At 44.0% G+C, this 12543-nt stretch overlaps 1 protein-coding gene across 4 annotated transcripts in view; it reads left to right on the plus strand.

The window, feature by feature from the left end:
* Positions 1 to 12543, plus strand: part of MYO5C (myosin VC) — a 113058-nt gene that overhangs the window by 38866 nt on the left and 61649 nt on the right. For all 4 annotated transcript variants that reach the window (XR_005018751.1, XM_036843419.1, XM_036843420.1 and 1 more), the window contains exons 11-14: positions 2864 to 2945; positions 5232 to 5372; positions 6786 to 6911; positions 11268 to 11351. Coding sequence is in view for 3 of the 4 variants with exons in the window: in XM_036843419.1 (XP_036699314.1) it covers positions 2864 to 2945; positions 5232 to 5372; positions 6786 to 6911; positions 11268 to 11351 (433 nt within the window). In the remaining variant the exon portion in view is untranslated. The remainder of the gene's footprint in view (positions 1 to 2863; positions 2946 to 5231; positions 5373 to 6785; positions 6912 to 11267; positions 11352 to 12543) is intronic.

A 12543-nucleotide genomic window follows, 5' to 3' on the forward strand; every position in this document is an offset into this window, starting at 1 on the left:
GATTGGGGAGTATCCCGCCACACGCCGGGAAAAGCAGCTCACCCTCCCCTTCCCATTTGGAGGGGAGAGCCGGCTCTGCTGGGAGGGCAGGCAGAAGGGGCCGCTGAACTTTTTTTTACCCATATAGAGAGAAATAGCTTTTCCCACAGCTATTTAATGTGAGGCTGTGCCTCAGGGGAGTTCCTTGTTTAACTTAGGTTCTAAGTTAATACTGTACGTATGACTCCCAATTAATAGTATCTGTCAACAGTTATAAATTAGTGATACATTGCTGGGGTAGTCTAATAAATTATTTACCTTGTCCATTCAAAAAAAAGGATTTGAGCAGCCAATAGTCATTTAAGCAGACTTTTAAGTGGGAATAGTCCTGCTTAACAATAGTCTGTCTCATTGTGGTGGAAATGTGACTGTTATATTTTTTCTATTCTTTTCTGTGTTTTTAAAATGTCTTTACAATAAATAGCCCTTTATTTTAAGAATATATTATTTCATTCAAGAACAAATATGCATGTGCCAGGAACTATGTCAGGTGTGATTGGTAAAGAAAATAGACATGGTTTCTGACCTCTAGGGCTTTAAATTTTAGTGGAGGGGGCAGGCAGATACTTACTTAGAGGTTGGGATGATTTCTGGGCAGGGAATAAGTAGATGGATGTGCTGCAGGTTAGCAGGGCGGGAAGAAGAGAGGGGGCAGCTGAGAACAGGGAGCAGTGAGTCAGGAGAATGGCAGGCCGGCGTCAGATCCGCAGGCTGATAGACCGCTGTCATAAGGAAGTTGAATTTTTGGCTAAGTGGGCAAATCTTTGACAGGAGTAATTGTAAATTTTTAAGAACTTGTTAGAGTAGATTTTAAATTCATATTTTAAAATTAAATTCCTCCTTGGAAATTTAAAAAGTAACATGCTCACTGCCACCCATGAATTCATTTCATCCCTCCAAAAAAATAAGCTCTCCTCTTTAAGTAAGAGTGTTACTGTCTGGGGCGAATCCTTTCACACCTTTCTCCAGTATGCTTATGTCTAGGTCAGCCCTCGTGCATGCACACCTGCAGCTGTTGAGAGAACTGAGCTCAGGGGGACCTAGAAATAAGACAGCCTGAAAAGAAAAGTTACCCTCTGTGAAGGCAATTAAAGCCAAAGCTATGAGCCTTGAGATTTCAGCTCGGAAAAACACGGAGGCTTGTGGTTCCCCAGCCAGTTGGGTATTTATGTTCTCTAGACCCAGAGTTGGAAAGGCCTGGGGCTTGGAGTCAGACCGCAGGGAGTGAGCACTGCACCACAGCTGTTGTGTGGCCCCCAGAAAGTCACAGAACCTCTCTGAACCTCAGTTTCGGAGGGGGCCTCTCTGGCAGGGTTATTACAAAGGTCAAATGGAAGAGATTGTGAAGATATTTTAAGAACCATAAGGATTGTTCAAATGTGAACAGGAAAACAGTCATTGATGTTTGACATTCTGCCCCTGCCCTAGGAAGTCCAGCCTTTGGCCCCAGCTGCGGGCTGCAGGGCACGATGAGGCCCTTTTGTCTCCCCTCCAGGCCCAGCCGTGGCCTGTCTGCAATGTCCAGGCCGACAGAGCCTCCGGACCACCCAGGGCGCATGTGGTATGGGGCTGTCAGGACTGTGGGTTCTGCTCCTGTTCCAAGTCACCCTGCAGCTGCCCAGAGGACAGTCCGGGCCCTTCACCTCCCCAGGAATTCTAAACTGAGCCAAACGGGCTCGGTCGAGTGAGATTCCCAGGGGACCCATGGTTGGAGCTGGCAGGAACCTCTCGGGATTAGAGCGATTAAGAACTAAGGCTTTAGACTAAGGCACCAAGAGCTGGGGTCGAATTGCATGTCTGGCACCACATTGCAATGGTCACCATCTCTTCTGACCCTCGTGTGTAACAGTGGGGTCAGGGCAGCTCTTCACCTAGGGCGGTGTTGGGTTAAGTGAGGTGATGACCATCAATGCTATAACACCTGAAGTACTCAGCCTCCTCCTGGCAGGGGCGCTCATCTGGGCAGGTGGTGGGTTGGGTGGCCCAGTTTTGTTCAGCCCACATCACAGAGTGGGGTAATTCACATAAAATCAGGTTTCTGGATTCTCTTGAGAATCAGGTGGCCTCACATCCTGACCTGCATTAATCCACAGCCACAGCTGGCTGGAGCTGAGTAGCAGCTGCCCGTTGGGCAATCCTGGTTATCGTGGGCCCCGCACAGTTCCAGCCTGCCCCCCGTTCTGTCGTCTACTGGTCTCCCCTCAGCTTGTGAGTTTGCAGCTCCAGAGACAGACACTGAAAGTCTGAAAATGGAGGTGGGGCTGTCTGCCTTGGACCTAAAGGGGTCTGCTGGGCTATGGGTATTAGATGGCCTTGCCCTTTTCCTCCAAGGACTATGAAAGCACCCCTTGGGAGGCAAAACCGTGCTGCCTCTGCGTGCAGCAAAGAGTGGGGCAACAGGAAGCAGCGTTGCTTTTTCACTGGAAACGTAAGTGTTACCGTCAGGTCAGCTCAGCTCAGTCTGACACTGTTTGTCCTCGGACAAATTTTTCACCTTCTCAGTCTTATAAAGTGAGGATAATAATGCTGATGTCAGCGTTATGGTGTGGATGAAATGATATGCCATATTGTACCATGCCTATTTTAATGCCTGCCTCAGGTAGGTGTTTTGTACACCCAAGATGCCTTCCTGGGGCAGCCTGGAAAAAGGTGACTTATAAACTGAATGCTAGGATATTTAAAACAGAAGCTTTGAGGCATATTTAAAACTTGCAGAAAACATAGAAAACTTTTAAACTGTAAAATCTGTGAAAAAAATGCTAACCTATAAATGAATGTATATATCCTTCAAGTTATATCTTAACTTGTTTAAACTGTATTTCAGTTTTGAAACCTTTGATGCGAACAGCTTTGAACAGTTTTGCATCAATTATGCTAACGAAAAGCTGCAACAGCAGTTTAACCTGGTAAGTGACTTTTCTGCCTTCTTGAAACTAGCTCTCAGCCGTGTGTGTGTGTGTGTGTGTGTGTGTGTGTGTGTGTGTGTGTGTGTGTGAGAGAGAGAGAGAGAGAGAGAGAGAGAGAGAGAGAGACACAGAGACAGAGACAGACCATGGAGAGAGGCTCAGTCTAGTTCTTTCCCTCTTCAAATCTTGCTGGATCACTCACATGCTGGGTCACTGCACCATCTTGTGGCCATATCTTGAAACTGCACCTTCCCATCCTATTTCATCTTTGTGGAGCCACTTGCCAACTTCTGTTTCAGTTCATCGCCTGCCATTCTTGGACACCGACCACCGCCCCCTGCAGCCACACCAAACTCCTTAGTTTCCTGAAGGCTCCAGTCTTTGAGAGCCTCAGTATCTGCTCTTGCTGCTCTCTCTGCCACAACCCACCTGCCCCTGTCCTTTCCCCATCCTTTCATCTTCACCTGGAGAACTCCTGCTTGTCCTTTGAAATTCAGCTTCTCCCACACAACTCATGAGGAGAAGATAGTGTGACATCACGGAGAGCGTGGGTTTTTGCTCAAACTGAACTGGTTTTGAGTCTCAGCTCTACCGCCTCCTTCCTCTGGGACCTTGGGTTCTCTGAGCCTCATTTTTCTCATTTTGAAAACAGGTCAGTAGTATCTGCCTAATATTCTTGTAAGGAGAAGACCTAACGTTGAATCATACCCAGTAAATGTTTTTTTGCTTTCCTAGTCCTTGCTCCAGAATTAAGTCACGTGTAAGCATAAGATTTCACCCTGTTGCGAATTTGTATTCTGTTAACATTCTCAAGGATTCCCTGGAAGTTTAGCATTTAATAACTGCTAAACTGCTAAAGATTTATTCCAAGTGGGTATGCAGCATAACTCACCTGAAGTCGAACTGTATCTGTAGATCCTGCCCCTCCCAGGACTCCAGTGCCATATTCCTCCCCAACACACACATTCACCTCAACCTCAGAATAACTTGTGCAAGACACCTCCTGAAAGTAGCATGTCAGAGGCTGCAGTTCCATTTTTCTCTTTTTTTTTTAATTCTGCTTTTCCTCCTCTTCCACTTCATCCTCCTCCCCTGCCCCACTTTTTTTGGGGGCCGGGGTTGAGTCATCTATCAATGTGCAGACCCTCCTGGAAGAGGTAAAACCTGAAAATATCAACATAAAAGCCTTAGTGAGCCCTCTGCTAGCTCCAGTCCCATGAATGTGGCTGCTGCTGGACCCCTGCATCTGGGTGGCCTCTGGGAGTTCAGCAGTGACAAAGTGAACCTGCCACCTCCCCTTCTTGGCTCCTTGCCTTCTACGCTCCCTCTTGTGATTAAAGCACCACCCCTGACCCAGTGTCCTGAGCCTCACGTTCATCCCAACCTCTTTGCTCTTGCTCACCTTCCTGGCACAGTGTCCGGCCTCCACAGAACCCCGGGCTGAGTCCTGACTGGGCTTTCTGCCTCCAGTCCTGCCCTCTTCAAAGCCATCCCCACCCCCAAACCAAGTTATCTTTCCAGAACTTAGGTCTCATCATGAACTCCGTGGGTCCTCACTGCCCCTAGGAAAAGGCCACAGGTCTGAGATTCTCTGGGGGTACACAGGGGGCTGGTGTGATCTCCCCTCTGCTGTCCTTTGCAGTCCCATCCATTGCCCACCCCCACCCCCCATCACTGTTGTGCTGTCTCTGTGGCCTGTACGGGCGCTGTTCAGTTCTCAACCACCTATTGGGCTTCTGTGCAATTCCCACTGGGGTTCTCCTGTGGGAGCCTTTCTCCTCGTAGCCCTTCCCCCTTCTGCCACCTGCAGCCAGGATGAGCCTGAGCCAGCCCTCTGGGAAGCCTCCCTGGTACCCTCATGGCCCCAACAAGTAATGTACAAAGCTCCCCAAGTTGTTAGCTTCTCATACTAGCCCCAGAGCCAACATTCTCAGGTGGGCTGGTTCCCACCCGGCCAAAGAGGCTGGGTCTGCCTTGGACAGCAGCAGTGACTGAGCAGGAAGGGGCTCCGGGACCACCCTGAGTGCTAAAGGTGGCAGGCTGGCTCAGGCCTTACTCCCCAGGATGTGGGCACCCCCTGCGAGTGGGCTGGAAGATGACAGCTAGACCCACGTTAGGACCTCAGCAGCACTGATCGTGGGTAAGGAGGGTGGCGTGCACCTCAGGGTCTTCCATAAACATTCAAATCAGTCATATATCTACATTTTCCAAATGTTTATGTCCTGTTCTTCAGAAGCACACTCTAATATTCTCTTTTACTTTCTATGTTGACTTCTGGATTTCCAGCATGTCTTTAAACTTGAACAAGAAGAGTATATGAAGGAAGATATTCCTTGGACTCTGATAGATTTTTATGACAACCAAACAGTTATTGACCTGATTGAAGCAAAAATGGGTATTTTGGAGTTACTGGATGAAGAATGCTTGGTAACTTTTTAAAATAATTGTTGTTTTCAACTTCTGAGTAGTAATAGATGAGCATATTGCAAAATGGATTTTTTTTAATGTACATGTAAATTCCTGACGTGTTACTACTTGGTTGGATGTTAATACTGAGACAGCAGTCCATAGCAGGAACCTCAGAGGGCCCGGTGCACCTCCCACCCTCAGCAGGTGTAGCCCACCCTTGGGTAGCATGCATGACCTCTTAGGTCATGTCCAGCAGGGAGGAGCCCTTTGAAGCTGTCCCTAGGTGTATATACAGAGTGGACATGGAAACAGCAAGTGACTACACACCAGTTGTTAATGACTAATAGGAACTGAGTTTTCTCTTATTTCCTGATTCCATGAGTCACCCACTGGGAGGTGCAGCTGAAAAATCAACATCATACAATTGAGAAAAGAGTCTCTAGGAATTTTCCTATTATTATTACCCTCTGGGAGGAAAAACTTTACAGTGAGTCAGCCTAGCAGTGTCCTTCGTCAGGCCACAGGAAAAAATAATCCCTAGGACAGTATTCATTTTTTTGGTTTAAAGGTTATATTTTAATGTTTAAACACACATCTTGTTTCTTTTCCAAAGATTTATTTTTACCACCCCCAGCCCCAAATGCTTGTAACGTTGAAGACTTACTGGTATTTTCTCCCTAGAATTCTCAATTCCATGGTTCTTCTCACAGATTATCCTTTCTGGTGCCACCTATGCTTTAGCCCCTGCAGTGATGTAAGATTAAAAGACAGGCATCAGGGCCAAACATTCTGGACTGATCTACTGGGGGCACGGTGCAGAGGCCAGGGTAACCTCTAGGAATATTTGTACCCACTCTACAGAGTTATCCCCTATATGGAGTATTAGACTCACAGAGTTCAGGCTGAATATAATCGATAGCTTCACAGTCACCAGTATCAAGAACAAGTTTTGCAACCAGCTTAGTTTAAGTAGGTAAGATCTTAGTTCAAGGAGGTAGTTATTAACTAGGCAGTAAAACAAAAGAAAAACTGTCTTCCTGAGGCAGGGGGTGGGGAGGACTACATTTGGGTTCTAATCTTCCCCCATTCAACCAAGAATAAAAATCATGTTCACATAATTTTGGGAGGAAGAAATGTTAAAATACTGCCAATTTTGCAGAAATAAAATCCTTCATTCTTATGTCATTATATGACCGTTTCCTTTTCATCGATAACGTTTTGTTCTTCTAAAAGAGCATCGATATGTCCATTTAAATATCACTCTAAAGAATAAGATCAAAGACAGATTTATGCCGAGAGTTGCATTTGAAACAGAAGCCTGTCATGTAGAGCAGTTCACTCTGAGGTGCAACTCATCTTGGTTTCTTAGAATTAGCACTTTTCCTCCCCTCTGTTTTCTTACTTGCTATTTGGTTGGCTTTTCTCTTCCAGTTACCACATGGGACTGATGAAAACTGGCTTCAAAAGCTGTATAATAATTTTGTCAACAAGAACGCTTTGTTTGAAAAACCCAGAATGTCAAACACATCCTTTATCATCCAGCACTTTGCTGATAAGGTACAGTGAGAGTTTGGAGCAGTGCTGTCTGCCCCTGGCCCACAGCTGTCTCCTGGGAGGAGCAAGCAGGCCAGGGACTTTGCTGGTCAGACCATCACGCTTAGCACGTAGCTTTGATGAAGGATACCTGTGTGTATGCGCGCCCGTGTGAGCGTAACAGTTCTTAATTTGTCCTTATCACAAAATATATGCGTTTCAGTTGTACTGCTTTAAAGATACACGTGTTGCCAATGGACCTCATTTCTGATTTGGGGCTTATTGTGAGTTCATTAACCTTTTTTTTTTAAATTTATTTTTATTTATTTTTTTCATTAACCTTTTATCAGTTTATTTTCTCCGTGAAATTGCTATAATCAAGACAGCATAGTTGTTTCCTACATTGAAAGGAATATCTTTTTGCTGACCCTTTCCTTTCTTATTGTCATAATATATTTTTACATTGGTAACAGAGACTGACTCAAGATGATGGGTTTTCTCTTTTTTTTTTTGTTTGTTTTTTTTTTTGTTTTGTTTTGTTTTTGTTTCCAATATGATTTATTTATTTAAAAAAATTTTTTTTTAAACATCTTTATTGAAGTATAATTGCTTCACAATGGTGTGTTAGTTTCTGCTTTATAACAAAGTGAATCAGCTACACATATACACACGTTCCCATATCTCCTCCCTCCTGCATCTCCCTCCCTCCCACCCTCCCCATCCCACCCCGATGGGTTTTCTAAGTGATCTTTATTTTCTTTATATGTCTCCAATTTCTTACGAAGAAAATGTTTAGTAAAAAAAAAAATTTTTTTTAATGAAATTACAGAAAGCTTAGGAAACGGAAGGAAAAAAAAAAAAGAAAATGTACCACAACCACCTGCCCTAAACATGCTTTCTCATCTTGCTTTCCTTCCGTAAGGAAACTCCTGCCCTCTGTGTTATTGCCGGGTTGGGTGTTACTCCAGTGGCTTGGCCGGCGCCTGGGGTTCACGGGGACAGCCTGTGCTTGCCTGTCCTAGAGGCTGTTGCTGGGGGTCGGTCTGCTGGTTGTGCCTGAGTGACCACGGGGACAGTGGAGGGACAGCCAGACAGACAGCTGTAATCACCTTTGTGGGCCAGAGGAGCAGAGTTAAACGTGATCGCCTGTTAGCGCTTAGAGTTTTTCAGGTAGGCTCCTGAAGAGATGCACATGAAACGAGTGATGATATATCAAGTTCTAGTTTCTAGTTGTGGTCCTTTTATAATTTCACAGTTGTGATCCCAAGGGAAAAAAAAGGATCCGACTTCATGTAAAGCACATATGGGATTTACTTCAAGAGACCCTCTCTATAGTACATGCTTTCTGTAAGTTCAATTCTTGTCACCTGGCGCTTCCAAGAAGACCCTCTTAAAAGAACTAACAGTGCAGCATTCTGTGTGTACTATGGATTGGTGAGAAGAAACCATACACACTGTAGGGTCAGCTTAGGTTCTCAATTTCACTAGCCAAGGAAATAAAATTGTTTTGAGAGCGAGGCAGCTGTGCTTAGATGCAGAAAATCAGCACACTTTGCCATGGTCCCCAGTGCCCCCAACAGAGGCACTCAGGTACCTGCGACCCTGTCCCTGCAGACAGTCTCCTGGGATCGGGAAGGCTCTATATTTGTCACACCTTTGCTCGTTTATACTAGTGGCTCACACACCAGCCTGGAAGAATTTATACAACAGTCCATGTGCTGTACTCACAAGGGCGTGTTTCCAGACAGCCAGCGTTCCTGGTTCATAACCCGAACTGTGCACCAGGAAGGACACTTTCCTACCCAGGGGACAAAGCAGAGTCCTTGCCCTGGGGTCCCTGAACACCCTCTCTGCCTCCATATTCCAGCACCCCTGGAAGCCTGTTTGTTCACAGTTTGTAAATTTTTATTTTTTTATTTATGAAGAATATATATCACATTTTAAAATATATAGTCCAGAGATTTGGCTATTGTAAATAGTGCTGCAGAGGACATAAGGGTGCATGTATCTTTTTGAATTCGTGTTTTTGTTTTCTTTAGATATATACCCAGGAGTGGAATTGCTGGATCAAATGTTAGTTCTATTTTTGAGGACTCTCTATACTATTTTCCACAGTGGCTGCACCAATTTACATTCCCACCAATAGTGCAGGAGGGTCCCCTTTTCTCCACACCCTCACCAACACTTGTTATGTGTGGTCTTGTTGACTTTATCCATTCTGACAGGTGTGAGGTGATATCTCTTTGTGGTTTTGGTTTGCATTTGCTTGATGATTAATGATGTTGAGCATCTTTTCATGTGCCTGTTGGCTATCTGTCTTCTTTGGAAAAATGTTTATTCAGATCCTCTGTCCATTTTTTAATAGGATTGTTTCTTTTTTTGGAGATGAGTTGTAGGAGTTCTTAATATATTTTGGATATTAATCCCTTATTAGATATATCATTTGCAAATAATTTCTCTCATTCAATAGGTGGCCTTTTCGTTTTGTTGATAGTTTCCTTCACTGTGCAAAAGCTTTTTAGTTTGATGCAGTCCCATTTGTTTATTTTTGCTTTTGTTTCCCTTGCCTGAGGAGACATTTATGAAAAAGTATTACTAAGACCGATGTCAAAGAGCGTACTGCCTATGTTTTCTTTTAGAAGTTTTATGGTTTCAGGTCTTACATTTAACTCTTTAATCCTGTCTGGAAACACGCCCTTGTGAGTACAGCACATGGATTGTTGTATAAATTCTTCCAGGCTGGTGTGTGAGCCACTAGTACAAACGAGCAAAGGTGTAACAAATATAGAGCCTTCCCGATCCCAGGAGACTGTTTGCAGGGACAGGGTTGCAGGTACCTGAGTGCCTCTGTTGGGGGCACTGGGGACCATGGCAAAGTGTGCTGATTTTCTGCATCTAAGCACAGCTGCCTCGCTCTCAAAACAATTTTATTTCCTTGGCTAATGAAATTGAGAACCTAAGCTGACCCTACAGTGTGTATGGTTTCTTCTCACCAATCCATAGTACACACAGAATGCTGCACTGTTAGTTCTTTTAAGAGGGTCTTCTTGGAAGTGCCAGGTGACAAGAATTAAACATACAGAAACCATGTACTATAGAGAGGGTCTCTTGAAGTAAATCCCATATGTGCTTTACATGAAGTCTGATCCTTTTTTTCCCCTTGGGATCACAACTGTGAAATTATAAAGGGCCACAACTAGAAACTATAACTTGATATATCATCACTCATTTCATGTGCATCTCTTCAGGAGCCTATCTGAAAAACTCTAAGCGCTAAAAGGTGATCACATTTAACTCTTTAATATTTATTTATTTATTTATTTGGCTGTGCCAGGTCTTAGTTGTGGCAGGCCGGCTGCTTAGTTGTGGCATGCGAACTGTTAGTTGCAGCGTGCATGTGGGATCTAGTTCCCTGACCAGGGATTGAACCCAGGCCCCCTGCATTGGGAGCGCGGAGTCTTAACCACTGCACCACCAGGGGAGTCCCTGAAATTTATTTTTGTGCATGGTGTGGGAGTAGTCCAGTTTGATTCTTTTCGTGTAGCTGTCTAGTTTTCCTGGCACCACTTATTGAAGAGGCTGTCTTTTCCCCCACTATATACTCTTGCCTCCTTTGTTGTAGATTAATTGCCCATAAAAGTGTGGGTTCTTTTCTGGGCTCTCTGTTCTGTTCTATTGATTTATGTGTCTGTCTTTATGCCAGTACAATACTGTTTTGATGACTGTAGCTTTGTGATTAGCCAGAGATTTGAATGTTTAAGCAGCCACCCTGGATATGTTGTTGTTTGAGGGATTTGAGAAGCCTTATGAATCAGAAAGGGCTGCATAGAGGGTTTTTCTAAGCCAAATTCAATCAGGGCAAACACTGACCCACTCTAAACCTGACTCTAAGGGTTTTGTGGTCCTGGAAGGTTTTGTGATCAGCTGGTCAGTTTTTCTTTCCTTTCTACCACATTAGTGCTGATTCAGGAAAACATTTCTGTTTGAACTCAAAGGACACCACTGAGCTTTTTTCCTCCTCCTGGTGGCTTCAAAGGCAAAGGGAACCCTAAGCCAGGTCTTCTTGTATTAGCTGCACATGTTACAGGGAACAATCAGTCACCTGTGGCCAGTGGGAACTAATGGGTGAGTGTAGAGTGACCAGCGGCCAGTGAGAAGTCCAGGCAGTGGGAGAGCCTGGCGCTTTGCATCAGATGACATATTCCCAGCTTTCTAAGCTTTCTGTATTGGTGTTGCTGTGACAAACAGAAACTGAGTCTCTTTTTAAAACATTGCCTTTATAGCCCCTTCATTAATCTTTCTTTAAAAAGAAAAGAAACCTATGGTACTTAGACGCTGTCTGCATTTGCCTCTTTGGAACTAATTCCTTTCTTTGCATAGGTAGAGTATAAATGTGAAGGTTTCCTTGAGAAGAACAGAGACACCGTCTATGACATGCTGGTTGAAATCCTGAGAGCCAGCAAGGTTTGTAAAGTCCTAAGAGGTAGTTAATGTTATTCATTGTGTACTTGACGTGGATCTAGCTGTGTTTCAGGAAAGAGTAAGAAGTGTGTGTGTGTGTGTTAACTGTCTTGTAGCAGCGAATTGTAGCTCCTACATACAAAAAATGACTATTTTGGAATTGGCACTAAAATATGTTTCTAGCTTCTGAAAGCATGCAAATTTCCACTATATGCAAAATCAGAAATCAAATATGCAGATGACAGAGACGAAGAACAGATAATACAATCATTTAAAGAATCATAATTCACATTTTATTAGTTCACTTACTTATACAGCACTTATCATGTGCCAAGCACTGTCCTAGATTCTGGGGATGCAGCAGTGAACAGGGCAGACAGGGTTCCTGCCCTCATGGAGCTCACGTCCCAGAGGGAGCAACATGCCTTACACATGAAAGCAAGCAATGGTAGGTAGTGCTAAGTAAGTGCTCAGAGAAAACCAAAGCAAGGCGGAGTGCTGCTCTGCATATGTGAGCTCCTTGAATCCACGGTTCTGTATGATGAAGTGTCACCATAAGAGTGACTTCTGGCTTTTTCTTTTCCTCCTTAAACATTTCTTTCAATTTAAGAATTTTAAGAATTCAAATTCTTAAAATTTGAGAAAAAGGATATTTCATACACAGTCCTTCATTTTTTGTGACGATTTGGTTATCATATTTATTTTCCTTCTTTTAGAAGGTCCCCAGTCCTTTGCTGGTGCTCAAGTATTTTTTTTTTCTCTTTTTTTAAAATTTTATTTTATTGGAGTATAATTGCTTTACAATGTTGTGTTAGTTTCTCCTGCACAGTGAAGTGAATCAGCTATAAGTATACATATATCCCCTCCCTCTTAGACCTCCCTCCCCACCCATCCCACCCATCTAGGTCATCACAGAGCACCAGATGCTCAAGTATTTTGACAATTTCCCAAATGAGCCTGAGCACTTCCCACTAATGGTCATAAGTAAATCACAGGCCATGGCAACTTCAGTTATTAAAATTGATTTATGACAGAGAATTCAATGTAGAAATAGCCTGTATTTGTGTACAAAATTAGTTGACGTATTTCACCAATTGTTTACCTGGGGTCCAGTCTGGAAGAGGGGCACAGATCGTGGTGAAGCACAGATGGGTCTTTGCACTAAGCCCACAAGCTGTCAGAGGCCTGGGAATTT

This window comes from Balaenoptera musculus, chromosome 2 (assembly GCF_009873245.2).
Source record: "Balaenoptera musculus isolate JJ_BM4_2016_0621 chromosome 2, mBalMus1.pri.v3, whole genome shotgun sequence".
NCBI lineage: Eukaryota > Metazoa > Chordata > Mammalia > Artiodactyla > Balaenopteridae > Balaenoptera > Balaenoptera musculus.